Genomic DNA, 25,595 nt, shown 5'->3' on the forward strand with positions numbered 1-25,595 from the left:
AAAAATATAATGACATCAGCAGTGCAGCGCAAGGTATACAGTATCCAGTTGTTTTTTCATCAGAGTTGTGTTTACCCACTTCTTAATCATAATTAAGTTTTTTTTCTGTCTCTGATTGGTTAATACTCCTAGCCTTCACTGGTTGGGTTGCTTAGGATTTGGTATGACAGAGAACTATTTCCTAACTTGATCTGGGCTCTCAGTTATCTGTCAGCAGCACCTTGACAATCTTTGATTCCCTAAAGCTGGTTTGTGAACATGTATTTTGAATTGTGTCAAAATCAGGTTAGAAACATTTTATTTCGTAAATTGTTTGTGATTCTGAAAGTTTGTCAAAATAAACTAATATCTAACTGAAATACAACTTGAATATATTCATGTTTTGGGCCTGTGCAAGGTCACTAGTATTTCCAAACTGTCCCTTAACAAACAATGTTACTGTTTTAACGATGGCACTCTCTGCTGCAAATCAGCTGTTCGAAGACAGCTGACCTATAAACTTGCAAGGTGAGAGAATAGTTGCTCGGTTATCATGTGAAGTGACTATTGGATGAGAAAATATCTATTTAAAGTGAATAGTGATGTAGTTTTCTCAGCCTGTAGTCTGTGGGTGAGTATTGACTGTAAAATTTGCACCTCTTCTGTGTCTAAGGTTTATTAAAGATCCTTAGTCCCTGATGTGAGCTGCAAACTGACAATGCCGGATACTACTGGCTATTTTTTTGGGTGAATGAAATATGCAAGATTTCTCTTACATATTTATATCAAAATGAAGCGTACACCTGCTAATCCAGGTACACTACTGAACTAACTCTCCGACACATTTAGGGGAAAGCAAGTGTGCCAGCTTCGATCTAGTTAGAGATAATAAAAGGCATTCAAAAGTTTTAGAATTACGTTAATTCCAGCTGTATAGGTATTTGGGTTCAGTAAGTCAGAATGTTCTCTGTAAGAGGAAGAATTTGCATCCTGGCCGTTATTATTAATGACAAGACAACAATGTCTGACCATTAACCTCCCTTCACTGATCCTTCACCTGTGGACATCTAGCTGGTAGTTGACCATCTCAGCGATGGTCTGAGCATCTGCTGCAGATCCGGACAGCGCGCAGTAGATCCGGTCATGGAGGGGAGACAGCTTGTTCATCACCCTGTTCACCACTGTTGCCCTGGATGGAGGCAAGAACACACAGAGTGTGACTGTAGGAGAGGAAGTTAAATAGAGGGAGGATAGAATAAGACACTAAAAAGAAACGCAGAGAGAAAGGATTTCAGATAACTGTTTTAGAACCTAAACAATATCTGGTGTCACAACCCAGACAGCATTATGTAGACAGAAGTGGATACATGCGCAAAAGCACGAACTTACCCAGCGGACACTCTGGAATCAGACCCCAGCACGACCCCACCGGCAAACTCTATGGCAATAATGGTTGTCTACGGACAGAGGTAGATCAACATTCACTATGAATCCCTTGTCATTGTTGCTGTAATTTCCGCATGAGGCCCAGCAGCAGCACTGGTGCGCAGCGCACATTCACACATTAACCACCAAGTGTCCAAAACACGTTAAAATCTGATACTTACTCCTGTTGTCACCTCCTCGGTCGTCCATTCTGGCCCCGTTTCTCCCAGCATGGTGATGCACTGCAGAGGCTCCGGTACCGACAACACCGACAGTGTGATCTGATCAAACGTTCAGTCGAGCAGCTCCGATTTCAGTCTGTTGTCCTGTTGTCGAAAACGTAGTTTATAGTTCTAAATCTGTTTTCGACGCGTTTAGTTTAGCAAATCGAGTCGAGAGTCAAACTTCAGACGGACTCCATGTTTTTTTTTTTTTGATGAAATCGAAATTGAAAGTTAAATTGTTCCTCCGCTGCACCGAGCTGCAAACTGCTCCGAGCCTGTGTTTCAAACAGCTGAGTTTCAGTGAATTAATGCAGTCTGCTTCTCTAAAAGTGCGTTTCAGCTGAATTGTGAGGCACATGAAACACTGTATATATAGTCGTTCCTCCCATTAAAGAAGGAAAAAAAAAAAAGAGCTGTCACTGAAATAAGTTGAAGTTGACAACAGTAATAATAAATTAAAAAAAATTGAAAATCATGACATTGCTTTTGAATTGTGGTTCAACAGATACACACACACGTGTGTGTGTGTGTGTGTGTGTGTGTGTGTGTGTGTGTGTGTGTGTGTGTAAAACAAAAAAAACAAGCAAACAAGCATGATGGGATCCATAAACTAATATTTAGTTGAACAACCCTTTGAGTCAATCACTGCAATCAAGTGTTTTCTGTAGCTCTCAATCAGACTTCTGCACCTGTTGACAGGTATTCTGATTTTGACCCACTGCTCATCAGCACAGCGCTCTCATTTATCTGGGACAGTTTTGTTTGTTTTTTAAAATTATTCTTTTTCAACCACAATTCAAAAGCAATGTCTTATTTCACTAAATTAGAATTTTATAATTTAGCAAATTTTTATTTATTATTACTTTTTTCAGTTCCTAGTTATTTGAGTGACTATTGTGAATTTTGCCTTTTCTTTAATGGAAGGGTCTGAATACATTTGAGGACAACTGTATATATTCATATATATACATGGTTGAAACTGAAAGTTTGCATACACTGTATAGTTATTTTTTCTCACTGTCTGACATTAAATCAGACTAAACTTTTCCTGTTTTAGGTCAGTTAGGATTACCAAAATTATTTCTGTTTGCTTAATGCCAGAATAATGAGAGAGAGAATTTTTTAGAAGAAGCCATTACTCCAAGAGCAACATAAAAATGCCAGATTACAGTTTGCAAATGCACACAGGGATAATGACCTTAATTTCTAGAGACATATCCTGTGGTCTGATGAAACTAAAATTGAACTGTTTGGCCATAATGACCATCGTTACATTTGGAGGAAAAAGAGGGAAGCTTGCAAGCAAGTACAGGGGTGGCAGCATCATGTTGTGGAGGTGTTTGCTGCAGGAGGGACTGGTGCACTTCACAAAATAGATGATACCATGAAGAAATAACATTATGTGGAAATATTGAAGTAACGTCTCAAGACATCAGCCAGGAAGTTAAAGCTTGGGTGCAAATGGGTCCAAATGGACAATGACCCTACACATACTGCCAGATTAGTTACAAAGAGGCTTCAGGACAACAAAGTCAGTGTTTTGGAGTGGCCATCACAAAGCTCTGATCTCAATCCTGTAGAAATGTATGGGCAGAGCTGAAAAGGCCAACAAACCTGACTCAGTTCCACCAGTTCTGTCAGGAGGGATGGGCCAGAATTCATCAAACTATTGTGAGACGCTTGTGGAAGGAAACCCAAAACGTTTGACCCAAGTCATACAGTTTTACCCTATTCAGGACTTTCATGTTGCCATACGTAGAAGGTCTTTCAGGGTCCACTGGACCCCAAGAAAGAATATGTGCAAAATATTTGTTGGTATTCATTCTAGACTTTTACACTATGTTAAATAAATTTCCTGATAAGTTGACATATTTTTGGTTCCAAATGCATGACAAATGTCCCTCTTTTTATGTTTAAAAAAAATCGTCAAAAATAAAAAACAATACCTGTCACCTAAACCAAATGGCCTGGGGTCCAAAAGACCCCAAAAGTCCTGAATAGGGTCAAAGGCAATGCTACCAAAAGCTAAGGAAATGTATGTAAACTTCTGACTTTGAAGAAAGTAATAAAAAATCTTGAAAAAAATTGGTAATCCTAACTGAGGAAACAGGAAAAATTTAGTCAGTTAATGTCAGATAGTATGAAAAAAAAGGTTATGTGTCTCTTCATACAGGGTATGTAAACTTCTGGTTTCAACTGTGTCTGTGTGTGTGTATGACACAACTTCACTGATTAAAAATCTGCATTTAACAGTACTAAACTTCCTTCCACGTACTTTACTTTGGCAGAAAATTAATTAAACTGACTCCCCAGATGTAGTCATGCTTATTTGAGTTACCTGGGGGAAAAATAAGTTGACACAGAGTACGAAGAAATTATATTTCTATATTTTCTTATCATTTCTGAGCTTAAAACTTAAATAAAGACAGAAAAGAAGAATAATGAGGCTTTGGAAAATGCTTCATTTATTTCCCATACAGTCTTACAATTACAAAAAAAGAAAGAAAACAACACAAAACATGTGATCTGGACAGTGAGTGGTGAGCGCTAAAACTACTCTGCTTATCATAATAACAGACTCAAGATGTTTGACTGCACTGCTTCCCCATAAGTGTTTCTTAAACAAAAAAACTAACTTGCTTTCTGTGTGTCTGAATTAAATTGAATTTGTTTCATCTCAGTCCTACACAAATTAACAATACAAGTGAGGCTAAGGAATGGTGGTTTGAAGGCCGGATGTGGGATGGCAGTCACTCATCGTGGAACCTGGGCAGTTTGTCACCAGGTACAACAACATGCTCCACCCCCGTTTCCGTGATCACCACCAGGTGGGCCACGCCCCCGCTGACGTTATCTCTGCCCATCGCCAGAGCAAGAGCTGTGGGAGGAGGAACAGAGGGATGAAGCAAAGGGAGGACAGAGGAGGGAAAACAGGAATAAAAGGAAGCAAAAAATATAGGTTAAGTTGAGCAGGCAGACACAGAGCTCCTAACTCTAACTGCTGAGTCACCATCAAACATTAAATTGTGTTTAAAAATTGATTTCCATTTTATACTTAACTCTAAATACAAACAGATGTCCTTGTCTTATAAAACAGGCCCTTCCATGTCTAACCACTGATCCTAGCTTCACTTTAAATACTTGGGTCATGTGATGACAACTGAGTCATCTGAGCAAACTCTGTATCCTGCTGAAGACCGTAAGATGTAGCTAAAACCTTGAGTCAAGATTTTTACATCAAACTCTCATCACATTTTTAACCATGAGCAAAGCACTGCTATTATCAGGGGAACTCTAGTAATCTGAAACATTTCTGAGGTTGTCTTTGATCCTAATTCCGTATGAATCTTCCATGTTTGTAGTCTGTAAAGTAAAAATTACCCTGCAAATTACTGTAACCATAGTTTGCCAAAGAAAGAGGTCGTACGATAGTCTTAGTCCTGCAAATTAGCATTTTCTGCTTCTTCCTGACTTAAAAATTATGGAGGCTGCATTTGGTGATTATAAATGAAAGTTTGGAGCATTTCTGGTGCTAATTCAGGAGCCTTGTGTTGCTGTACAGCATGCAGACTGTGCACAGAAAGAGCACATCCATCAGAGGAGTGAAATCTTCAAGGATAACTAGATGAATGACATGGATTAAAGAATGTTTTGCTGTCCTTCAGCCGTCTCAACAGGTGTTTCATCAGCCTAAAATTAACGTCAGGAAATTCAACTAAAACACAGACCTTGCTAATTCTGTGCACAGATGTGGGTCGGGGGTTATTTCTAACTCACAAGATCCTCAAATAAATACTAATCACGTGCAAACAGAGATAAACCCAGTGAATATACTGAGCATGAATCTTAATTTTCTTCTATACAATGTTTCATAGTCATTCATTTTCATGGAATCAAAATCAAGTTTAACTTTCTCAAATTCTGACATAAAGATCCTGACAAAGCAAGTACACGTCATTTGTTATTTGAGTTTGTGTGTGTGTGTATATATATAAAAAGCATATATACATAATATATTATTGTAAAGTAACCAGTACCATTAGTAGCAAACTGTAGGCATTCCTCTCTGCTCATGTTGGGTTTGTATTTAGCGTCAACGTAGCCGTAGATGTAAGTGCTGCCTGAGCCGCCGATGGTAACAGGCTGACTGATTAACATTCCACCTAGAGACACGACGTACACCTGAAGAGGAACAGAGAATATCAGTTGTGCCGTTACGAAGCAAAGTGGACGTAGTGTCAGCATCAGCGTCTCTGAGATGTTTGACTGCGACCTACCTGCGGTCCTTTCTTCTTGTCCCAGCCTGCCGTCATGAAGCCGGCCTGCAGCTCCTCTTTGTTTTTGTAACACAGTTCTTTCAGCACCGATGCTGCTGCTATCACCAGAGGAGGGCTCTCCATCTGGACACTGTCGGTAATCAAGAAAGATCAGAGACCCCCAAACTTTATTTCTTATTTTGTAAAGCTCAGGGCAGCAGGTGCGGTGGCTAGCACTGTCACCTGACAGTTAGAAGGTCCTGGGTTCAATCACAGGTCTGAGATCTTTCTGTGTGGAGTGTGTATGTTCTCCCCGTGCAGCGTGGGTTCTCACCAGGTTCACCCGGGTTCCTCCCACAGTCCAAAAACATGTTGAGGCTAATTGGTGATTCTAAATTGTCTGTAGGTGTGAATGTGAGTGTGCTTGTTTGTCTCTCTACGTGGCCCTGTGATAGACTGGTGACCTGTCCCCTGCCTTCACCCTGAGTCAGCTGGGATAGACTCGAGCCTCCCCCGAGCCTACAGAGGATCAAGCGGTGTATAGATAATGGATAGATGGATGAAGGGATAGATGTATAGCCCAAGAGTCAGCGTGACATGTGTGTTTTCTGTATGTGTCTGGAGATTTGGTTGAAAAACAGCTAAAGTGGGATGATTAAAATAATACTTTAATGTGAAATTTGATGCATGCATTTATTCTGCGTGAATGTACACATACCTGTGGAAGGACAGGTGGAACTTTGCAGATTTGATGACGGCCTGAGCGTCTGCTAGAGAACCAGCCATGCAGCAGAAGATCCGGTCGTGAACCTGAATCACCTTGTTGATGGTCTTAGATGATACATATTCCCTGAACAAACCCACAGTGCAGACAGACCTCTCAGATAAACCTCACATATGAGCACAGAGATGTTTATTTCTATCTAATCATGGAACTCTTGATATTTTAATGTTACAGTGGTTGTTCAAGTATTGGACCAGTTTGCTTTCTTGGTTCTCTGTTTTCTCCCACCAGTTCAGCGTCTTCCTGCAGGTCTTTTTGTTCTGACCTCTCCTGACTAACCCGAGTGAACGATGGGCAAAAGTGCAGGAAAGTGTCCAACATCTGTCTGTCAAGTTGCCACACCACTATTCACCTTTTAGGCAATCATTACACTTTCATTCAGGTTCAAACTGTTGCATGTGTACAGTGACAATAACACAAATATATGCAAGTGTTTATTCATTTACATGTGGCCAACTATGAAAATGAATGCTGGCTTCGTCGGTGGTGGGAGACAGATTCAGATACCTTTACTTGAGTAAAAGAGGTAATGCTAGACTCACAAATAGACTACAAGTAAACATTTTGCAGTCAAAATGTTAAATGAGTAAAAGTATGTAACATTAACAAAGTGAATGTAGATTCAAGTATTCCCAGCAATGAGAAAGTGGCCCTGTTAATGTTACAATATACAGCACTGCATTTTTATGCATTACCAATGCATCAGTGCTTAGGGGCCATTTTCTGTTGTGTATATAGCAGAAGCTAATTTTAATAGATTTTTTTTATACCAAAATCTATAACAATGCATTATCAAAGAGTCCATCTGCTGCATTTTATGTATGTTTTTATGTATTTTATTTAGTATGTGTTGTGTTTAGTAATAACAGCATCCTCACCCTCCCATTGAAGCCCTCGAGTCTGACCCAATCACGACCCCTCCATCAAAAATGGCAGCCAGGATGGTGGTCTGAGGGACGAGAGAGTGATTACTGAAGCAATGACATTATAACCAACAGTTACGCTGCATCACAGGTAGGCGTGTCTATCATGGCTTCATGCCTGAAGACTGAACCAGGCTATGAATTCTGGGATTTAGAGTTCTTTGACGGAATGGCTCGTGTGGGGCTTTAGACTGAAAATTCAAGTGTCGCCAGTCGTTTCTCTTCTTAGAAATATGAAAAATAAACATATTTACAGTTAACAGGCAAACATTTACTCATAAATAAATCCGCTGAGTATCAAAACGATGTGATTTCACCCTGTTTAGGTTACTTTTCAGGTACAGCATCTCTACCTGCTCATACACAAAATCATCGATCATTTTATGCCCAGTGATCTTTGTGCTACATCAGCAGGCAGAAATTCTAGTGAACCGGTCCGGATTTACTCACCCCTGTGCTGACTCCTTTGACTTGTGAGTCCGTGCAGTGTTTCTCCATTTTCACTCCAAAATCGAAAGAGAAGGAAGCAGAGCTGACGCTCAGAACAGCGACCTCAGGCGCACCGCGACGCGCAGAGACGCACAGAGACGCGCACTCACATCCAGAATGGCGCTATCAAATGTCCTCGAAACTCCGTCAGCCGGGTTTAATTTCGACAACGCGGCGAGGTATGAACTTCTTTTGTGTCTTCCGAGCAGAATAGTTTATCTGTAATTACTAAAACGCAATGAAACAGTTGGATGCACAGAATTTTCACCGGGCCGAAAACGAAAGTAACTTTGTCCTGCTTGTTTATTAGTTTAATCAAAGGAACAATACAGTGATGGTGCGTTGAGTTGTCATTAATGTCCATCTCCTATCCCCTGTCTGTAGGAATACTGCATTAGAGGGACTGTTTGACGGAGGACAGACACCAAAACCTCTGAAAACTGGCACCACCATAGCAGGAGTGGTGTTCAAGGCGAGTGTAACTGTGGTTTAGAGTGCGTTGATGCTGATATGTTCATGAACCCAAACAGTGAGTTTTCATGGTTTAGTTCTTAGATTCAACTTTTGGTGTCTTGCAATGATTTCAAAAGCATACCAAACATATGTTTAGGCTTTTTATACAGTCACTTATGGATTTATATTCTTTAGTTACAGAATGCCAAGTTAAATCAACAAATACAAACACACTGGCATGGTTCAGTGGTCCCATCGTACAGAAGCACTGTGTGTGTGTCTTACAGTTCCCTAAACAACACATCATTCATCTATGTGCATATTTTCACACACATGCTACATGAGATTTACAGTCATGTAGCTGAGAAGCTCCACTGGAGCAAATGAGATTTTAGCGACTTTTTCCAGGATAGTTGCATGAAACATTTAATCTATGGAGCCGTTATCGTAGTGCTTGCCAGGCACATAAATATAATCTGGTACGAAACTCAGTTACTAAAATCCTGATTTGTCTGTGTTGATACAGGATGGGGTGGTTCTGGGCGCAGACACAAGAGCTACCTCCAGCGAAGTGGTGGCCGACAAGATGTGTGCCAAGATCCATTACATCTCTCCGAATATATAGTAAGTTTTATTATTGTTAGACTGAAACCACGAGAGAAGAAATACCCTCACATACAATTATCCGAATGCCCTGCAGCGACCTTGTATTAAAGGTTGAGGTTTTCCACATATAAACAGTAACAGGTGGAAAGACAAGAGACAGTATCTTATTGTTCAAAGAAAAAACATTGACATGCTACTGATGAGATAATGCAATGCAAAACACATTTTGCTCTACTTTTCCCTCTTTCTGTAACCTTTCCTTGTCTGGCTTATCAATTCTGTTCTCTTATTTTCTTTGCCTCCCATCATCTGTTCTCTCATAATCTCGTCTTTCTTCCTCTGTCTGTAGTTGTTGTGGAGCAGGCACAGCAGCAGACACACAGAAAACCACCGAGCTTCTCTCCTCCAACCTCGCCATCTTCTCTCTGAACAGCGGGAGGAATCCTCGTGTCGTCATGGCCGTCAACATACTGCAGGACATGCTGTACAGGTTTGAGCTGCAAATGCACATGAACCTGTATCAAGAGTTGAGAGTTAACCATTAGTTAGGATATTAAAGGTATATAAATTGTTCAGAAATGTGTGGTGTTAATCAGGAAACATGTTTGGTCTCCGGCCCTCAGGTATCACGGCCAAATTGGTGCCAATCTCTTACTGGGTGGAGTAGACTGCACTGGGAACCACCTCTACACAGTGGGGCCGTATGGAGATTTAGACGAGGTTCCTTACCTTGCAATGGGTACGTGACACGTCTCTGTTTATTACCACTGTGTGTATTATATACACATGATATTATATACACAAAGAATCCAAGAACACACAGTCATGTGTGTTCTTGGATTCTTTGTTAATGGATTGTTTGTGATGTTCTTTCTCTGGCTGTTCAAACAAATAAAATCATGTTCTACTTTATAGAAAATGTCAGATTACGACTTTATACCTATTTCATTTGGCATTTTATATTTTGTTGTGCTGCAGATGTGTATTTCATTCACTCTCTGGCTACATCCAGTCTGTCTTTCAGCTGACTTTACCTCGTGTTGTTGCAGGATCGGGTGATCTGGCAGCTCTTGGGATTTTAGAGGACAGATTCAAACCCAACCTAGAGGTACGACACTTTACAAACACTGCTGTTCATAATTTGAAATTTTTGATCATTTAAACTTGATTGCAAATTTATTGTACTCAGTTTTTTGTCTTTAAATGAATTATTGAAGTGGAACAGGACTCCAGACAGAATAATTCTCTCTCTGTGTTAATACAAACAAATGTTGAAAACAGTTCATTCTCCTCCTTATTACATATTTTCTGTTACCAAACAGAAAAACAGAAGGACCTTTGAGAGAAGCTGCAGCTGAGTTTTAAAACGGATGGATGCCTCTGTCTTCTTCTTCATGTTCTGTATTTCTGTTTGCTTCACTCAATGTCGGTGTCTCTTAACTCTCTCAGCTGGAGACGGCGAAGGAGCTGGTCAGAGCTTCCATCCATGCAGGCATCATGAGCGACCTCGGCTCAGGCAACAACATCGACATCTGTGTCATCACCAGAGAAGGAGTGGATTACATCAGACCCTACCAAGAGACAGAGTACAAAGACAACAGGTAAATAAATGCAACTGTATTCAAGATTTTCTCTCTGGACAGACTTTTACAAGATGTCTGCAAATCAGATTTCCCTCTCAGTGACTCTGTCCCTCACAGTGTGATCGTGCAACTTTCAATATGCTTATTTGGGACTGAACCACTGAGGTTTATCATTCTTGAGCAACTTATCATTCTAAAAACAAAACCTATTTTTTAATTGTATTGGTGACAGTCCGCTCGGCTTTGCTGCAAGTGTCATATCAGTACAAAGTAGATGATGCAAAGTAAGGAAGTTAACATGGCCTGTAAGTTTTCCATCAGCTTTCCTCAACATGCAACAATATAAATATAGCAAAACCCAGTATGTGCCTTTTTCTCATTCAGTGAACTAAAGGAAACTTTGATTGGGGGTCACATGTTTTGTGCATGCAGTGATTCTACAACATACTGAGAAACTAAATCAGAGTATATTTTATTCTGTATAACTGCTAAGCTTAATGATTCATCAAATTTATAGAACATATAGCGGAAAGATTTTCTGAATCAGTGTCAGATTTTCTGTAAAATAACTCCTGTGTTTTGTTAAAATCTCTTTATTTTTGTTCTAGGAAAATGAAATACAAATATCGTCGGGGCACGACACCGGTTCTGACAGAGAAAGTAGTTCCCTTAAAGCTGGAGGTTGTTCAGGAGACTGTGCATCAGATGGATACAGCCTGAGCTGACACAGACACCACAGCATTTAGCAGTTTCTCTGATTTCCTCTGATTTCTTTCATTCAGTTATAATTACAGATTTGAAATGTAAGTAGTGACAAAACAGTTTATAAACATTGTCATCCTGTTTTCTGCTGCTGCGTTTCACTGTGATGTGGATGTGACATGTTTACAATATGGAAAACTGATGAATAAAATCCTGTATAAAAACTCTTGTTGCCTTGTTTCCTTCTTGTGTTTAATAATTAATTGCCAACTTTTGGATTAATACCCAACCTACTTATAATATCAGACCTAATAGAAAGCAAGTTAATGTGCTGCATGTTGTGTTAATTTATGTCAGACTAGATCATTAACATATCATTAACCTGTATGCAGTAAATAGTGTATTTTTATGAATTCCTGAAACCTGATTTCTTCATTTCCGCTTAGAGACTGATGATGAGAAAAACACAACGCCCTTCTATTGGCTAGGAAGGTTTCGAGCCATCTTCGATATGATATCTTTTAGTTTAATTTATTAAAGTTGTGATTTTAAAATACTGCCGAGATTAAGGTTAATTGTCAAGCTTCTGTTTTATATTTCGGACTATTTTTACATGCTATTTTAAAAGAAAGACGTCGGTGAAGTAGTTTTTAAAACCCTTTCACTTTCGAATTCTTTGTCACGTAGAAGGAAACAATCTTTGGCGCTGTCTGTCGCTTCTGTCGTTTTGGAAAACTCGGCACCTACACTAAAGAATAGAGTTTACCAGCTTTAACGCATAATGGCACTTTTTGATTTAAGTGGCTTTAAGTCTTATTCTGAGCTCCGCGGGCAGATTTTTCCAGCAACACAGACGCATCTCATCGACCGAACCAGCCACTACAGCTTTGGGACCAAAACTCAAGAATTTGCTGTACCTCTGGGTGTGGAGGTAAGTATCATTTCACCACACTTGGATAAGAAATGACTGCACTGAATCTTATCCGGTGAACCTGCATCCAGCATGAAGCGTCACACGCAGCTTGGTTCAAGTTACTTTACGCGTCTCTTCTTCTCAGTGTTTGGTGCGTCTTTGCCGTCTTTTATGAAATCATTAATTGATCTCAGTTATCACGAGTTTTAGGTTACGATAAATATCACACTCGCACTTTCTCCTCCACGTACATTGCCCTTACAGATCATGCGTCCCATTATAAGTTTCATTTCGATTACTTTGCAGCCTTCAGGGTTCCTGAAGTCCTGCAGCCGTGATGGGGGGGTGAGCATCAACCTGAACCACGGTACCACCACCCTGGCCTTCAAGTTCAGACATGGAGTCATCGTGGCTGTGGACTCCAGAGCCTCAGCTGGCAACTACTTGGGTAAATATAGTTTCCTACTCCAGACCTAGAGGAGGTTCAAAACAGTGGAATGTAGCACAAAGTTGATCAAATTGTAGTAAAATTAGGTTATGCAACCTGTCATTTGGCCAATCAGCTGCTGCAACAAAAAGGAAGAGTTGACAAGACCCAGTAAACATGTTGTCCAACCACCTTTAATGTATGACACATCCTATCAAAATCTAATCATCAACTTAAGTAACACAAGCCTCAAACAGATGTGGCACTTTTAATGTAGGGACTATGAAATAAAGAGATAGCCAACTAAATATGATTTACAGTCAACACACAAAAAAGTGGCTCTAACGGATTTAATGTTAAACCCCTGTGAAGTATAATTTGCAGGATTTTGTGATGAGTCTACACACATCACTGTCTCATTTGGCAAGTCCTGGATTACAGAGATTCTATTGGCTATGTGGTGTGAAGTCTATCAGCGTGGTCTGATTGTAGATATGTTCCAAAAAATGAGTCCAAAACTTGACTCCTGTAGGTCTAGCTGTAAATCACAGTGTAACATTTGATCAACATGTACAGCCAAAGTAGAGTAAGTAATGGTAAACTCAAGTGTGGGGACAGTCATCTATCTGACAGATTTCCCCATCACAACAGCAACATGAACTCTCCCCAAACTGCTGACAATTCTGAGATAGCTGGCAGTGCCATAACTTTGCTCACTGGCATCACAAGAATAATGCAACTGTTTTTCCCCTGGCGCCAATCCTTATCAACACAACCCCTTCAGTCAGTCGAGCTTGGTCAGCCATTTTTCATGTGGTTTGAAGAGTTCACTTGGGACTGTAACATCTCATCCATGTTTAGCCCAGCAAAGATCTTCGGCTGTGTCCAAAATAATCCACTTATTCCAGACTTCATATGTAGAGACCACTATATAGTGAACTATGTTGACAAAAGTAACACCTTGGACACTCCTCGAGTCACGACGTCATTGCTGTCCATTAAACTGTATACAACTATGTTACAACTATCCAGCCATCCATTATATATATTATCTCCATTATCTGTATCCTCACTAGGGTTGAGGGGGGCGCTGGAGTCTATCCCAGCTGACTCAGGGTGAAGGCAGGGGACACCCTGGACAGGTCACCAGTCTATCACAGGGCGACACTTAGAGACAGACAACCAAGCACACTCACATTCACACCTACGGACAATTTAGAATCACCAATTAACCTCAACATGTTTTTGGACTGTGGGAGGAACCCAGAGAGAACCCACGCTGCACGGGGAGAACATGCAAACTCCACGCAGAAAGATCCCGGAACCCCCACCGGGACGCAAACCGGCGACCTTCTCGCGCTACCAACTGCGTCACCTTGCAGCCCAAGTTGCAACTATTTTTGAAAAATTATTATATTGAAATAACTTTTTTGTGTGTCCTATTTTACATCATCAGATTTGTCTCGTGCCTGTTATGCATAGAAAAGATAAATTCTGTAGAAAATATGTCTTAGCACTATAATCTGTGGAAATTCCACCAATCCTAAATCGACTCTTTCGTCGGTCTGCCAACGAAATGCGTGATGGTACAAATTGCTGGTTAGTGACGATCGGCTGTACACAGCTGTTCATGGTACACTGTGGGATACTTTGAGTGCTATATATAGGATGTAACAGTTGGAAACTAACATTGTGACAGCGCTACAAAGTAGCAAACACACTATATAGTAAACTATGTAGTGTGCAGCGACTGATTTCGGACACAGCCTTAAGACGTTATGCTCAAGGTGCTACATAATGTTTGCATGCTTCACCGTGCAGCCTTTGATCACTAAATGTCTTTTCCCAAATGTGTCATGGTTGTGCAGCTTCCAACGACGTAAACAAGGTCATAGAGATCAATCCGTACCTGCTGGGCACCATGTCGGGCAGCGCTGCAGACTGCCAGTACTGGGAGAGACTCCTGGCAAAAGAATGCAGGTCTGTCCAGCGGTGTTTTGAATGTCTGTGCCACAAATTGTCTGTCAGACTGTTTGTATTATTTAATTTTCTGTCAATTTGTGCTCCACACACACACTTTGAAAGTATCACATCCCTTTTACCTGCCTTCTTGCACAGTGTTCTATAATTTTGCCAGTGTCATGTCAGGATATTACAACCTTATAATTTGTCCAGATAACTCACTAAGCAAAAAGCAGGTAATTTCAGGGGAGACTGTGACCCCTTACAGCTGAGGTATTGTGCAGGTTTATTTTACTTCAGTGTTAATTCTAACACTAAGACTTGTCGCCTGCTTGGATGGTGAGCAACATGCTGAAACATTTTATCTTGTCCCTGTTTTGGGGCCTTGAGGAAAAGACATGCGGCAAAGAAAGAAGAAGTTTTAAAATCGCTATTAGAGAAAGTTCTCAGATTTAGTTTGTCCTGTTTGAGTGGAAGCAAGAGGTTCCTGAGCTTTCAGCCCTGTGTGGTAAGTTGTAGTGTTGTGTTATGCTATCACTAGTATTTGTAAGAAAACATGCATAAGATGTTTTCACCTAAATGTCATAAAACTGACTAAATGCATCATACCTGCAAATATAAACCCAGGAGAAGAATCCTGAGTATTTTTGCCAGATTACACGTTCGGGGTAACTTGGACTTATATGGCTAATTAATTTGCCAGCTGGTTTTGCTAATGCACTGACTGGTATCTTCTGTTTATTATTTTTTCTTCCAGGCTGTACAGGCTGAGGAACAACCACCGGATCTCTGTGGCTGCTGCCTCGAAGCTGCTGTCAAACATGATGCTGGGATACAGAGGAATGGGCCTTTCTATGGGGAGCATGATCTGTGGATGGGACAAGAAGGTAAACACTGTTCACAGTTTGAACTATTGTTACCACACTGTGTCACCTGAACTGAAATGTAGCTTGTTATTCCACACTACTTGACTGTGAACTAAGTCATTCATTGTGGTATTTATAGAATGTGATGTGATTTCTCGATAGCAACTAGGGAGGCTTAATGTTGGGCAAAGACATGTTTTCACACTAGATGTTATCTGTTGCAGTTATGGCATATGTAAAAAACAAGTTTGTAATATACTTATTTATATTCAAAAGTTACCTACTCATAATAACATGCCCTTCATAATGGTAAAATATGTAAAACATAGCTAAAGACTATAAAAAAATGGCAAATAATTACACAATAAATCTGTTGTGGTTTCATCTGTGTAGGAAAGTACTGCTGTATTCTAAGTTTCTAAGAATTAAGAATTGTGTGTGGAAAGTTAAATAAAAAAAGTTCCTGCAGACCTTATACAATGACTGTGTGCTCTGCAGGGCCCTGGTCTGTACTATGTGGATGATAATGGTACGCGCCTGTCTGGCCGTATGTTTTCTACCGGCTGTGGGAACAGCTACGCCTACGGTGTGGTGGACAGCGGTTACAAGGAAGACATGACAGTAGAGGAGGCGTATGAACTCGGCCGGCGGGGCATCACTCACGCTACACACAGGGACGCCTACTCTGGTGGAGTGGTGAACAGTGAGTTTTAAGCTTGTCTTGTATTTTTGTTTGGGGCTTTGTTTCTAGAACGGCTCAGGAGACAACAGTGTCGGTCCATCAATGGGTCGTCAGTCTGCTTCAGTCCAGACTGAAACCTCAGATTTTGGATGGATTACTGTAAGATTTTAGCACAGACATTCATGTTCTTCAGAGGATAATATTCTCTTTGCTTTGATGCTGAAAGAAAGGTCAACATTACATTGTATTTATGCATTCATGCAACAAATGCAAACACAACTAAAATAAAACAGCAATAAAAAAGAATACATAGCTAAATAAGTTGAGAACAAAAGTTAAGATATACAGTATAAAACTTTAATTGTTTTGAGTGAAATCTTTTGACAGCGATAATCAGATCCAATATTCAGTGTTTTTCCAGTTGTTGTGAACTGATGCAGCCGTCTCTCTCTATCTGTCGTCATCACTTTGTGATGTCTCACCTATAGTCCTGTCTGATTACACATCATAGTCAGTCAACACTGAAGGATGAATGATGAAAATTTTTTTTTTTAAATAAACAAGTCTTAAATATAAATAAACAAAGTCAACATGATCAGTCTCCTTGATTACATTTCACCAATCATAAAACATTGCCACAGACAGTCATGTCCCCCTCTGGATGAATTGTAAGCTGTAGTTCCCATCCACCGCAGGAGTCCATTGTGTTTCGTGCTAATTAGAAAACATTATTAAGTAATGGTAGAACAACTTGAATTTGCAATTCGAAAGAATGCAATTAGGTAATTGCAAAGCTTTCAATTTATGATAAACAGTATGTAGTGCTTCTGACCCAGGGCTTAAACTGCAATGTCACTGGTTTTACAAATTCTGACTTTTTTTTAAGCATACTTTTTTATGTTATCTCATGTAGTAAAGCTTCATCACATTTTAAATCTGTTAAATAGTAAATATTTAATTGGAGGATGACTTTTAATAGTTGTATAGCAATTAAAATGGTAATATTTGTCAAAAACATTGCAATTAGATATTGCATATTAGATATATTTTTCCAAATTGTTTAGCCCTATTATTAGGCTATCATGTTACTGTAAAATGATGAACATTGTAATCATTCATTCATTCATTTATATTTATTTATTTATTTACTTACTTACTTACTTACTTACTTACTTACACACATAATAGAAAATTATACTATATAAATGTCACATTTAAGGAATGTGCTGGACGGTTACTAAAAACCTTCAAGGGGCTTAAAAAGTGGCAACCTCCAGAAAACTTTATAAATATTCAAACATAGTTTTAAAACATAAAAAGAACATATCTTTTGAATATTAACATGCCAGAGTTAGCATTTAGCTCAAAGAATTACTGTACAGCCTCACAGGGCCACCAGTGTTTCTGCAGTCTAGTCTTGTATGTGTTTACTCTTTGCACATTTCTTTTCTTATTTAATGCAAAAGTATGTTTGTATTACTGCAGTAATATAGATATGCACACAGTATAAGACAGTAGAAATTACAACCATCCAGGCAAATCCTCAGAACAGTGGCCTCAATAGGTGCTACTCGCTACTGTCAGCATATTTTTAAGCGCGAATGTGCAAAAATAATTCTTCAAAAATCAATGACAGGTTACATACAAAGATGTACTCCACTAAGAAAGCACCTGAAAAAGTGTATTGACATTTTTTTTGTTATATTTACCTAAGTGAGAATAAGTGAGTTCATTTATGTGATCATTTATGTTTTTTGTGTGTTTGTCTAGTGTACCACATGCAGGAGGACGGCTGGATTAAGGTGTGTAAGGAGGACGTGTCAGAGTTGATCCACCGCTACAGGAAGGGAATGTTCTGAGTCTGACCCTAAATCCAGTTCAACTCCCTGAATGTGTTCCAGGGACACATGTCGAAAATGATTACTGGTTTTTGTTCTTGGTATTACATAATGGAACATGTTGATACTGTAGTTCTACCAGGTGGTTCCGTGACCAGACAACATATTAAAATAACCTCACCAACGCAACACACAGCTGCAAATAAAGACTGTTGTTCAACCGACTGCGCTGTTCTGTAATAATTAACCTGAACTGATACATTATATTGCTTTATGATATAAAGTGCCAAGTTCAAATGTCACAACAATAAAATCACAACGACAATGAAAAGAACGTTATTTCTTTTTAAAAACAATGCAAGACATTTTCTGCCACAAGTAAACATACAAACATGATAAAAGATTGCTGATGTCAGTCCATCCCTCCATTAGCTCTAACCTGCCTTATCCTGCATTGTGTTGTGTTGGGCTGGCGTCCAGCTCAGTTGATAGTGGGCAAGAAGTGGGGTCCAACCAGGTTCATCACAGGACTGATGGATGATGTGTAAATTCTAAATGACACCACACTTCTACAAGTAAACTACCAATCCCTATTCAATATGATTTTGTCGTCACATTTTATAAAATATGGTTTTTACAAAAAGGTAATAGGCTACATGTTACGATATTGAACTGTGGAAGAAATTTTAGATGCACCGTGATTGTGGCAGAATTTGTTTGTATTACTCAGCATCTGGAGAAAAAAAAAAGAGCCTTCAAACACACATGGAATGCCAAATGTCATTTTCAGAGCTGGTATATGGGAAAAAAAACAGCTCCAGGTGAAATTACAAAATCAGTTATATGCCAACCTCACCGTATGTCAGTGATAAATCTATACTAATATTGAAAAGAGCAGGTTACACGGCTAAATATTAACGGTACTTTTCTATTAAAACAATGCTTATTATATAATGTATTGCTCAAATGTTTATAGATTGATAGTACAACACTATTTTCATCACACATAAAAGATGAAATATAAATTCAGTGCCAACAGCTGTGATGTCACTTGTTGCCATGCAGAACTCAGCCTCAGAGGTTTTACCTATTGAGGTTCTGATGATTGAACAAGAACCAACTGAATCTTTAAATGTCTGTAAAGATCTGTTCTGTTGTTTGTAATTTTGATATGACTTGAAACACAAAATTAAAAACTAAAGGATGTATTTTGATCAAAAACTAAACCCCCCCCCAAAAAACATTGTAGCAGCGCTATTAAACCCATATAATATATACAGTCATAAATTAGTGTATCACTTCGAATTAGTTTGTATTGTAATTTTAACATTAAACCCATTGAAGTTGGGGAAAAAAAATTTAACTAAAAATTAAAACTAGTTTTGGACAACCAGGACATTGAGAGGAGCCACAAAACAGAATTTCCTGATTTCTGCAGTATCATCTGTTGCCAGGCAGATCTCAGTGTCACAGGTTTTGTCAGGTGAAAACAAAGGAACCACACTGAGACTGGCTGTAGTGTAAAGAAGAGCTGAGTGGCTCTGCTTACATACGCAATGAAGAGTAGAAAAAAAAAAAAAAAAAACATTCAGTTGCTTTAAACATTTGTATTACTCATTTTAAATAAACTTTCAGTACAAGCCTCCTAAAGTAGAGAAATAAGTTAACATCTAGATGTAAATATATATATACAGTCGTGAACAGAAGTTTACGGCAACACAAATATTTGGTTAAATGTCTCTTGGCCATTTTCACCTCATGTGGGCCTTTTTAGTACCTTTTACAAGCTTCTGGCAAGTTTGTATATTTGAACAGTTCAACTAAATGTGTTGGTTTTCTGACACAGACTTGTTTCTTCAGCACAGTTCACATGTTCTTGGTTAGGCCAATCTAAAACTTTAGTTTTAATATTTATTTTAACTTTTTTTCTTAGACTGTGACCATATTAGCTGCTACAAAGATGATGCCAAATTAAATTTCGTTGTATTTTATGTACAATGATGATAAAGCTTCTTCTTACTGTGTGAAAGGCCTCCTTCTTGTAAGGCAGCTCTCAGCCGACAGCATTGTGAAATGACAGCATGCTCGACTGTTGACACTGATAACTGTGCTCCAGCTTCTTCAGACCTTTGCTGAGCTCTTTAAATCAACTCAGAGGGGTCACCAGCTGTGCTCAATTGTAATCACTCCAGAGGTCATGCAACTAAGAAAATTTCATTTACACGACCGTCTACATCACCAAAGCTGGTAATCCAGGTTGCTGTATGTATATTTCTGACTCAGCAGATTGTCATATTTCCAGAGGACCTATAATAAATCAATAAATGGTACCCAAATGCATGCTTAATATTTTTTTCAGACATGTTTCAATGACTTAATCACATAAAGTAAGTTATAGGAGTCATTGGAAAGTCAAGACCGCCATGACACACATGGCATATCTGACGTATTTGTTCCCAGCTGTAATTTATGAGACAGTAGAGAATACTTGAGAAGCATTTATGAAACTACAGTTGTAGTACAAACTGAATGTGGAATCACAAGAAGAGACGATTTGGATTATTAAGGACTTTATTGAAAAGCAAAGCAAAAGTACAAAAGGAATGAAACAGCAACACAAGTTAATTATTCAATGAACTCAACACAAGAATTGATTTCAGCATCACTGTATAATTTCTAAATGTTTACAAAAATTATCTTGTCCTTAAGTACTAGCAAGAAATATTTTCAAGAACATAAACTCTATCACACCACTCTTCAAAATCTCAACTAAAATTAAATTCTAATCTGAAACTAAAGATCAAAACATATGTATCGTAAAAGAATCAAAAACACTCTATCCTAATCAAAGCCTTCATCAACTTCAAAGAAATATATTATAACTTTCTTAGGCCTGGTTGGAATCAAAGCAAGATCTTTACACACAATATTTACACAACTGGGAACTAAAGATTTGAACTGTAGGTGTGTCCGTTTGTAGAGATACAGTCCATCATTGTATGCGTCATTCTTTATTTCACTTACGCACATTATTGTGAATTTTAATTTAAAAATGTTTTCATGATGTGGCAGAAACCAGAAAATGTCTACAAATTACTGACAAATCAAGATCACCACTACAGTGATGAAAAACTTGCTGATTGATGTGCAGCATTTGATCTTAATGTATATGTTATTATATCACCAGACACTCAGAATATACGTCTATGAAAAGGGGAATGAATGTAATGTATGTGCGTGCTTATACGTGTATATCTACATCTGTATTATCAGTATTCATTATTGTTTGATTCATTGATTTACAGAAAAACCCAACACCAGAAATATTTAACTGTAAGTACGGTATGTTTGTTTCAGAATTCTCTGATTCATTGTGTTTGTATGAAGAACGCTGTGATGCTTTGAATGATTTGAATATCGTCTGAATACGTTTTACTTCTCTGCAGACAGTCATCACTGTGTTTGATCAGAGGGAATTCCACTTTTTAATTAGAACTAAATGCTCAAAACAATCTAATATCACTTTGTTTGATGACTCATGTTTTTCAACGTTATCTGGATTTGAATCAAAAAGCATTTCTAACTCAATCCTCAGCACTTCTTCTACCAGTTAATGATTAATATCCAATGAATTCCCAGTTTATGGAGGAGAATGTGGCGACACCGCTCCTTGTTTCAGTGCAAAATGTATCCATAAACCTAAAGAAAGAGAAAAATACAGTTACATATAGAGTAAAACCACATATTTAAAGAATCATTTGGACCTTCAGTATTCATGATTCAGATATTTACGTGTTAACATTTTGTAAAGTAAAATACTTTTTACAGGTAAACACTACAAACATTCATTCTAACTCAGTTCAACCATTATAATAAAGCAGTCTCACTGTTTTCCAAAAGGTTAATATTACTTTACTTTGCATCTTTTCTCTTAATAATCTAACTTAATTTTAACTACAATGTGTCACAGAAGTTTTCTGTTATACTTTACACAACATGTTTGAAATCAGCTCTGTTCAACACATGAACCAACTCACTGTGTGCAGGGTTGTGTTTGTCATTCAGGCCTTGGGAAGCATTTCCTCCTGGACCTCACGGTTGTCAACAGCTGGAAAGTGAGAAACACAATAACTCACATCGTGATCTGAATCAACACTGTGTTTTACAAACAAAACTAACAGGATTTATTTTGTACAAAACACAGAAACTGGTCATCTGTAGAGTGCAGGTGAGATCAGAGAAAATAGAATCCAGACAGGTTTTACTTACGAGATGGAGGACGTTTGTCTGAAAGTAGAAGAAAATTAAAAAACTATTTTAGTAGTTACAGTTGAAAATTGTTCTATGTTACTCTTTCACGTCACTTCTCTCTTACATTAATACTATAGTCACATTTTCATGAATCTGCAACTCTCAGCGTTGCAGCGATTACTTATGGAGTTTACTGTGCTGGGACTTAAGGTTTGTTTCACTTTTGCAATCTGGATAAAATGTAAAAGTCAAAATTCTGGGAAAACAAAAATGTGTGTTTTGTTTTCTCACCCTTCTTCTTCTTGTAGACAACGAATCCAACCACAGCGATGACAGCAAGAACCACCACAGCAACAACGATGGGGATGATCATGGAGAGAGGATTCCCTGTCGAGCAAACAGCAGCAAACAAATCACAATCTGAACATATGAAGCAGGTGAGACTAGTCTACATTAGCACTGTAAATACACACAGAGAGCTTCTAACATCAACATTTAAATTTTGTTTTTATATTGCTTTTAACTGTAAAGGCCCTTTTCTTTTAAATCTATTTTTTGGGCTTTTTGCCTTTATTTAGAGCAGTAGAGATAAACAGGAAAGGGGGGAAAAGAATGAGGAGAGACCTGCAGCAAAGGGTCATGAGCGGGACTCGAACCCACGACCGCTGCATCAGGGAACTACAGCCCTGTTCATGGGTCGCCCGCTCAACTAGGGGAGCTATAGGGGCGCCCATAAAAAAACAGATTTAACAAATAACTGATTCTGACAGATCTATTAAAAAACACAATACATACACTTACTTGCTATTAAATAAACCTCTCCTCAACAACTGTCCACTAGTTCTATAAATACTGTGGCAGTAATTTCTTAACTGTGGTTAAACATTAAAAAGGCCTCAAATGGTCCCAAATTTTGTCTCTAAAAGCTGTAAAATAAACTCAAAAATGTAACAGATTTTAAATACAAAATTAAATTGTTGTTGAAATTGTTATGTTTAATCAGAGAAGTAAACAGTGGTGGACATTAATAATTACTTTTTCAAATTACTTTTAATTTTTACTTTTGGGGAATTGGTCAGCATCACATGATGATTCCAAGTTGGTGATACATGTATTAATGTTATACTGATATTGACCTTAAATTTACATATAAGTAGTTTATAACATATAATAGTATGAAAGAAACTGACCAAAAGACAAAGTAAGAAAAAAGAACTTTCCATCCATGACTCATACAAACACATGAACTGCAGGATTATTACAGTAAACCAACTGTGTGATTGTCATCTTCATCACCTCTGATTTCAGTCTTACCTTCATTAGAAATGATCACTGCTTTGTCCAGTTTGGTTTTGATGTCGTTGACTCCAGACAGCTGAAACACACAGTGGTATTTCTTCCGGTCTTCAGGTGCGATGGATGAAACCTTCAGGTCAACACTCATCTGGAAGCTTCCATCATGGTTGGGGAGGATCTCTCCTTTGTCCACGTCCTCATGAAGCTCCTCTCCATCTTTGGTCCAGAACAAGTCGGCTCTGTCGGGGTAGAAACCTGTAGCGTGGCAGGTGACCGGAGAGGAGGCAGTCTTCTGGAGGAGAGACACAATGGGCTCTGGGGAGAGAAGAGAAAGACAGCTCATAGTTTCTGTATTAACTGAATACTAGTATCACCATTTATATTAAAAGTAAAGTCATTTGAAGGCCCAATGTAATTAAGAAAAGGGGGTGATGGTACAGAAGACCATGAAGAAAGACAGATGAAGAGATGTGAGAGGAGGTGAGAGAAAGTTTAGAAAAGCAGAGAAAAGACAGTAAAAGAGACAGAAAGAAGCTGAGCAGACAAAGGAAGACAAACCACAATAAGAGTGGTGATGAAGAAAAAGAGAAAAAAGGGAGAGAAAAAGGTGAAGGAGGCAGAAAATGAGAGACAGTAAACTGAGACACAGTGGGTTGTTCATGAAAATGTCAAGGTTAGGGGTGCAACTAATGATTATTTTGATAATCGATTAATCTGTCGATTATCTTTACAATTATTCGATTAAATTTTTTTTTTTTTAAACAAACATTTTTGTTTCGCCTTTATTTACTCTGATAAGTAATTAAGAACACATTTTCATTACGAAAAAGAAAAACACAAGTGAATTGTGCATTTTATTTACTAATTCATTTAACTAAACTCAGCTAAAATCAGAAGGAACAAGGAACACAATGAGCTTTATGTCTACCTTGTCAGTGTAAAGCTTTTTCAATTCAAAGCATCGAACACAAAAAACTAGTTAAAATTGTTTAACAAAAAGAAAAAAAAAACAGTTCGTTTTTGCAAGGTTTGCAGGTCACTCATCTGTTTTGTACATTTAGTGCGAAATGCTGCCACATTTTGGATGATTTTGTTCGTGAAGTTTTCTCTCCTGATTTATCTAATTTCTCCTTTTTCTATGTACTTTCGCCAGCCGCCTCTCGCTGAATACATGGACTGTGCTGTGGCACACATAATGCAAAACAAGGCCAACTATTGTCTGTTTGCTACGTCTCCTGCTGTACTGGTGGATTACAGCCACTGGTGGCTCATATGCCACACTTTGGTAGTTGCTATAAAAGAGTGGTTTAAAATTTGGAAAACAATGGCTGCTTCAGGTAAAAATGTTATTATGCAACTAACCGAATACTACATTAGTTGACAACTATTCTAATAACCAATTTTTATCAATTAAATCCATTCGTTGTTTCCGCCCTAGTCAAGGTAGATAAGTACTTGACGGAAATGAGCATTTAATCAAAGACATTAAATCAGGTCATGTGATTTTACCTTTTCTCATCAGAGAGCTCCTCCCGTAGTTCACATACTTCTTCAGCCACTCAGGACAGATCTGGGTGAGGTAGTTCTTTTGCTGTGCAATCCAAGCTTTGTTATTGTCCCACTTGTGTTTGGTGATGACAGCCTGTTGTCTTGGAGCGATCCATGTCTCTGTCTTCAGGTCAAGTGATATGAAGTCTTCTCCATCATAACCAAACTGATAGTATCCATTAACCTCATCTGTCTCATCATCCCATTCACAGCCGTACATCCTCTGGTTAATGTGAACACCTGAGAGACACAAAGACTTCAGTAAATAAAAGTGAGATCACAGCACAGTCTTCTGTTAACCGTTTAAATCACATATTTAGCACAAAGTCACACTGATCAACACATTTCTAACCAGTAAATCTACACCTGCTGTTATCGGCCTCTTACA

The 25,595-nt window shown here is 38.5% G+C and overlaps 5 protein-coding genes across 11 annotated transcripts in view; 2 read left to right on the forward strand and 3 right to left on the reverse strand.

The window, feature by feature from the left end:
* psmb9a (proteasome 20S subunit beta 9a) overlaps positions 1-1,874 on the reverse strand; it is a 5,698-nt gene extending 3,824 nt beyond the window's left edge. The window contains 3 exon segments of the mRNA XM_008303002.1: positions 1,016-1,168; positions 1,369-1,436; positions 1,587-1,874. Of these exon segments, the coding sequence (XP_008301224.1) occupies positions 1,016-1,168; positions 1,369-1,436; positions 1,587-1,637 (272 nt within the window). The 5' untranslated portion in view covers positions 1,638-1,874.
* A 2,202-nt stretch (positions 1,875-4,076) lies between these two features.
* psmb12 (proteasome 20S subunit beta 12) lies at positions 4,077-8,133 on the reverse strand. Its single transcript, XM_008303001.1, has 6 exons — positions 8,042-8,133; positions 7,547-7,617; positions 6,603-6,734; positions 5,906-6,035; positions 5,666-5,810; positions 4,077-4,506 (listed from the first exon to the last, which is right to left on the reverse strand). Exons 1-6 carry the CDS (start codon positions 8,087-8,089, stop codon positions 4,379-4,381), a joined length of 654 nt encoding a protein of 217 aa, XP_008301223.1. The 5' UTR covers positions 8,090-8,133; the 3' UTR covers positions 4,077-4,378.
* Positions 8,134-8,144: 11 nt separating this feature from the next.
* Positions 8,145-11,649, forward strand: psmb13a (proteasome 20S subunit beta 13a). The gene is made up of 8 exons (XM_008303000.1): positions 8,145-8,259; positions 8,465-8,552; positions 9,060-9,157; positions 9,489-9,629; positions 9,763-9,878; positions 10,189-10,247; positions 10,589-10,740; positions 11,331-11,649. Exons 1-8 carry the CDS (start codon positions 8,198-8,200, stop codon positions 11,440-11,442), a joined length of 828 nt encoding a protein of 275 aa, XP_008301222.1. The 5' UTR covers positions 8,145-8,197; the 3' UTR covers positions 11,443-11,649.
* Positions 11,650-12,068: 419 nt separating this feature from the next.
* psmb8a (proteasome 20S subunit beta 8A) lies at positions 12,069-18,443 on the forward strand. Its single transcript, XM_008302997.1, has 6 exons — positions 12,069-12,355; positions 12,644-12,785; positions 14,633-14,744; positions 15,484-15,613; positions 16,091-16,295; positions 18,045-18,443. Exons 1-6 carry the CDS (start codon positions 12,206-12,208, stop codon positions 18,131-18,133), a joined length of 828 nt encoding a protein of 275 aa, XP_008301219.1. The 5' UTR covers positions 12,069-12,205; the 3' UTR covers positions 18,134-18,443.
* A 2,222-nt stretch (positions 18,444-20,665) lies between these two features.
* The window catches only part of LOC103373180 (class I histocompatibility antigen, F10 alpha chain), a 26,352-nt gene continuing 21,422 nt past the window's right edge, over positions 20,666-25,595 (reverse strand). For 6 of the 7 annotated variants that reach the window (XM_008303014.1, XM_008303012.1, XM_008303011.1 and 3 more), the window contains exons 3-8: positions 25,169-25,447; positions 23,678-23,974; positions 22,655-22,750; positions 22,382-22,399; positions 22,150-22,220; positions 20,666-21,811 (exon numbers count right to left, since the gene is read on the reverse strand). In XM_008303014.1, the coding sequence (XP_008301236.1) occupies positions 22,174-22,220; positions 22,382-22,399; positions 22,655-22,750; positions 23,678-23,974; positions 25,169-25,447 (737 nt within the window). In that variant the 3' untranslated portion in view covers positions 20,666-21,811; positions 22,150-22,173. Of the gene's footprint in view, positions 21,812-22,149; positions 22,221-22,381; positions 22,401-22,654; positions 22,751-23,677; positions 23,975-25,168; positions 25,448-25,595 lie in introns of all 7 variants that reach the window. The other variant, XM_008303009.1, reaches the window with a different exon arrangement.

Source organism: Stegastes partitus, unplaced genomic scaffold (genome assembly GCF_000690725.1).
Source record: "Stegastes partitus isolate 25-593 unplaced genomic scaffold, Stegastes_partitus-1.0.2 Scaffold1918, whole genome shotgun sequence".
Classification (NCBI taxonomy): domain Eukaryota; kingdom Metazoa; phylum Chordata; class Actinopteri; family Pomacentridae; genus Stegastes; species Stegastes partitus.

What these genes read in the sequence shown, in the direction of transcription:
- psmb8a (XM_008302997.1), top strand. Translation starts at nt 12,206, where the DNA reads ATGGCACTTTTTGATTTAAGTGGCTTTAAGTCTTATTCTGAGCTCCGC. An exon ending in CTGTACCTCTGGGTGTGGAG is followed by an intron (nt 12,356 to 12,643) that starts GTAAGTATCATT and finishes ATTACTTTGCAG; the next exon opens with CCTTCAGGGTTCCTGAAGTC. An exon ending in CTCCTGGCAAAAGAATGCAG is followed by an intron (nt 14,745 to 15,483) that starts GTCTGTCCAGCG and finishes TTTTTCTTCCAG; the next exon opens with GCTGTACAGGCTGAGGAACA.
- psmb12 (XM_008303001.1), bottom strand. Translation starts at nt 8,089, where the DNA reads ATGGAGAAACACTGCACGGACTCACAAGTCAAAGGAGTCAGCACAGGG. An exon ending in TCAAAGGAGTCAGCACAGGG is followed by an intron (nt 7,618 to 8,041) that starts GTGAGTAAATCC and finishes CTCGTCCCTCAG; the next exon opens with ACCACCATCCTGGCTGCCAT. An exon ending in TTCCACCTGTCCTTCCACAG is followed by an intron (nt 6,036 to 6,602) that starts GTATGTGTACAT and finishes GATTACCGACAG; the next exon opens with TGTCCAGATGGAGAGCCCTC.
- psmb13a (XM_008303000.1), top strand. Translation starts at nt 8,198, where the DNA reads ATGGCGCTATCAAATGTCCTCGAAACTCCGTCAGCCGGGTTTAATTTC. An exon ending in TAGCAGGAGTGGTGTTCAAG is followed by an intron (nt 8,553 to 9,059) that starts GCGAGTGTAACT and finishes GTGTTGATACAG; the next exon opens with GATGGGGTGGTTCTGGGCGC. An exon ending in GATTCAAACCCAACCTAGAG is followed by an intron (nt 10,248 to 10,588) that starts GTACGACACTTT and finishes TAACTCTCTCAG; the next exon opens with CTGGAGACGGCGAAGGAGCT.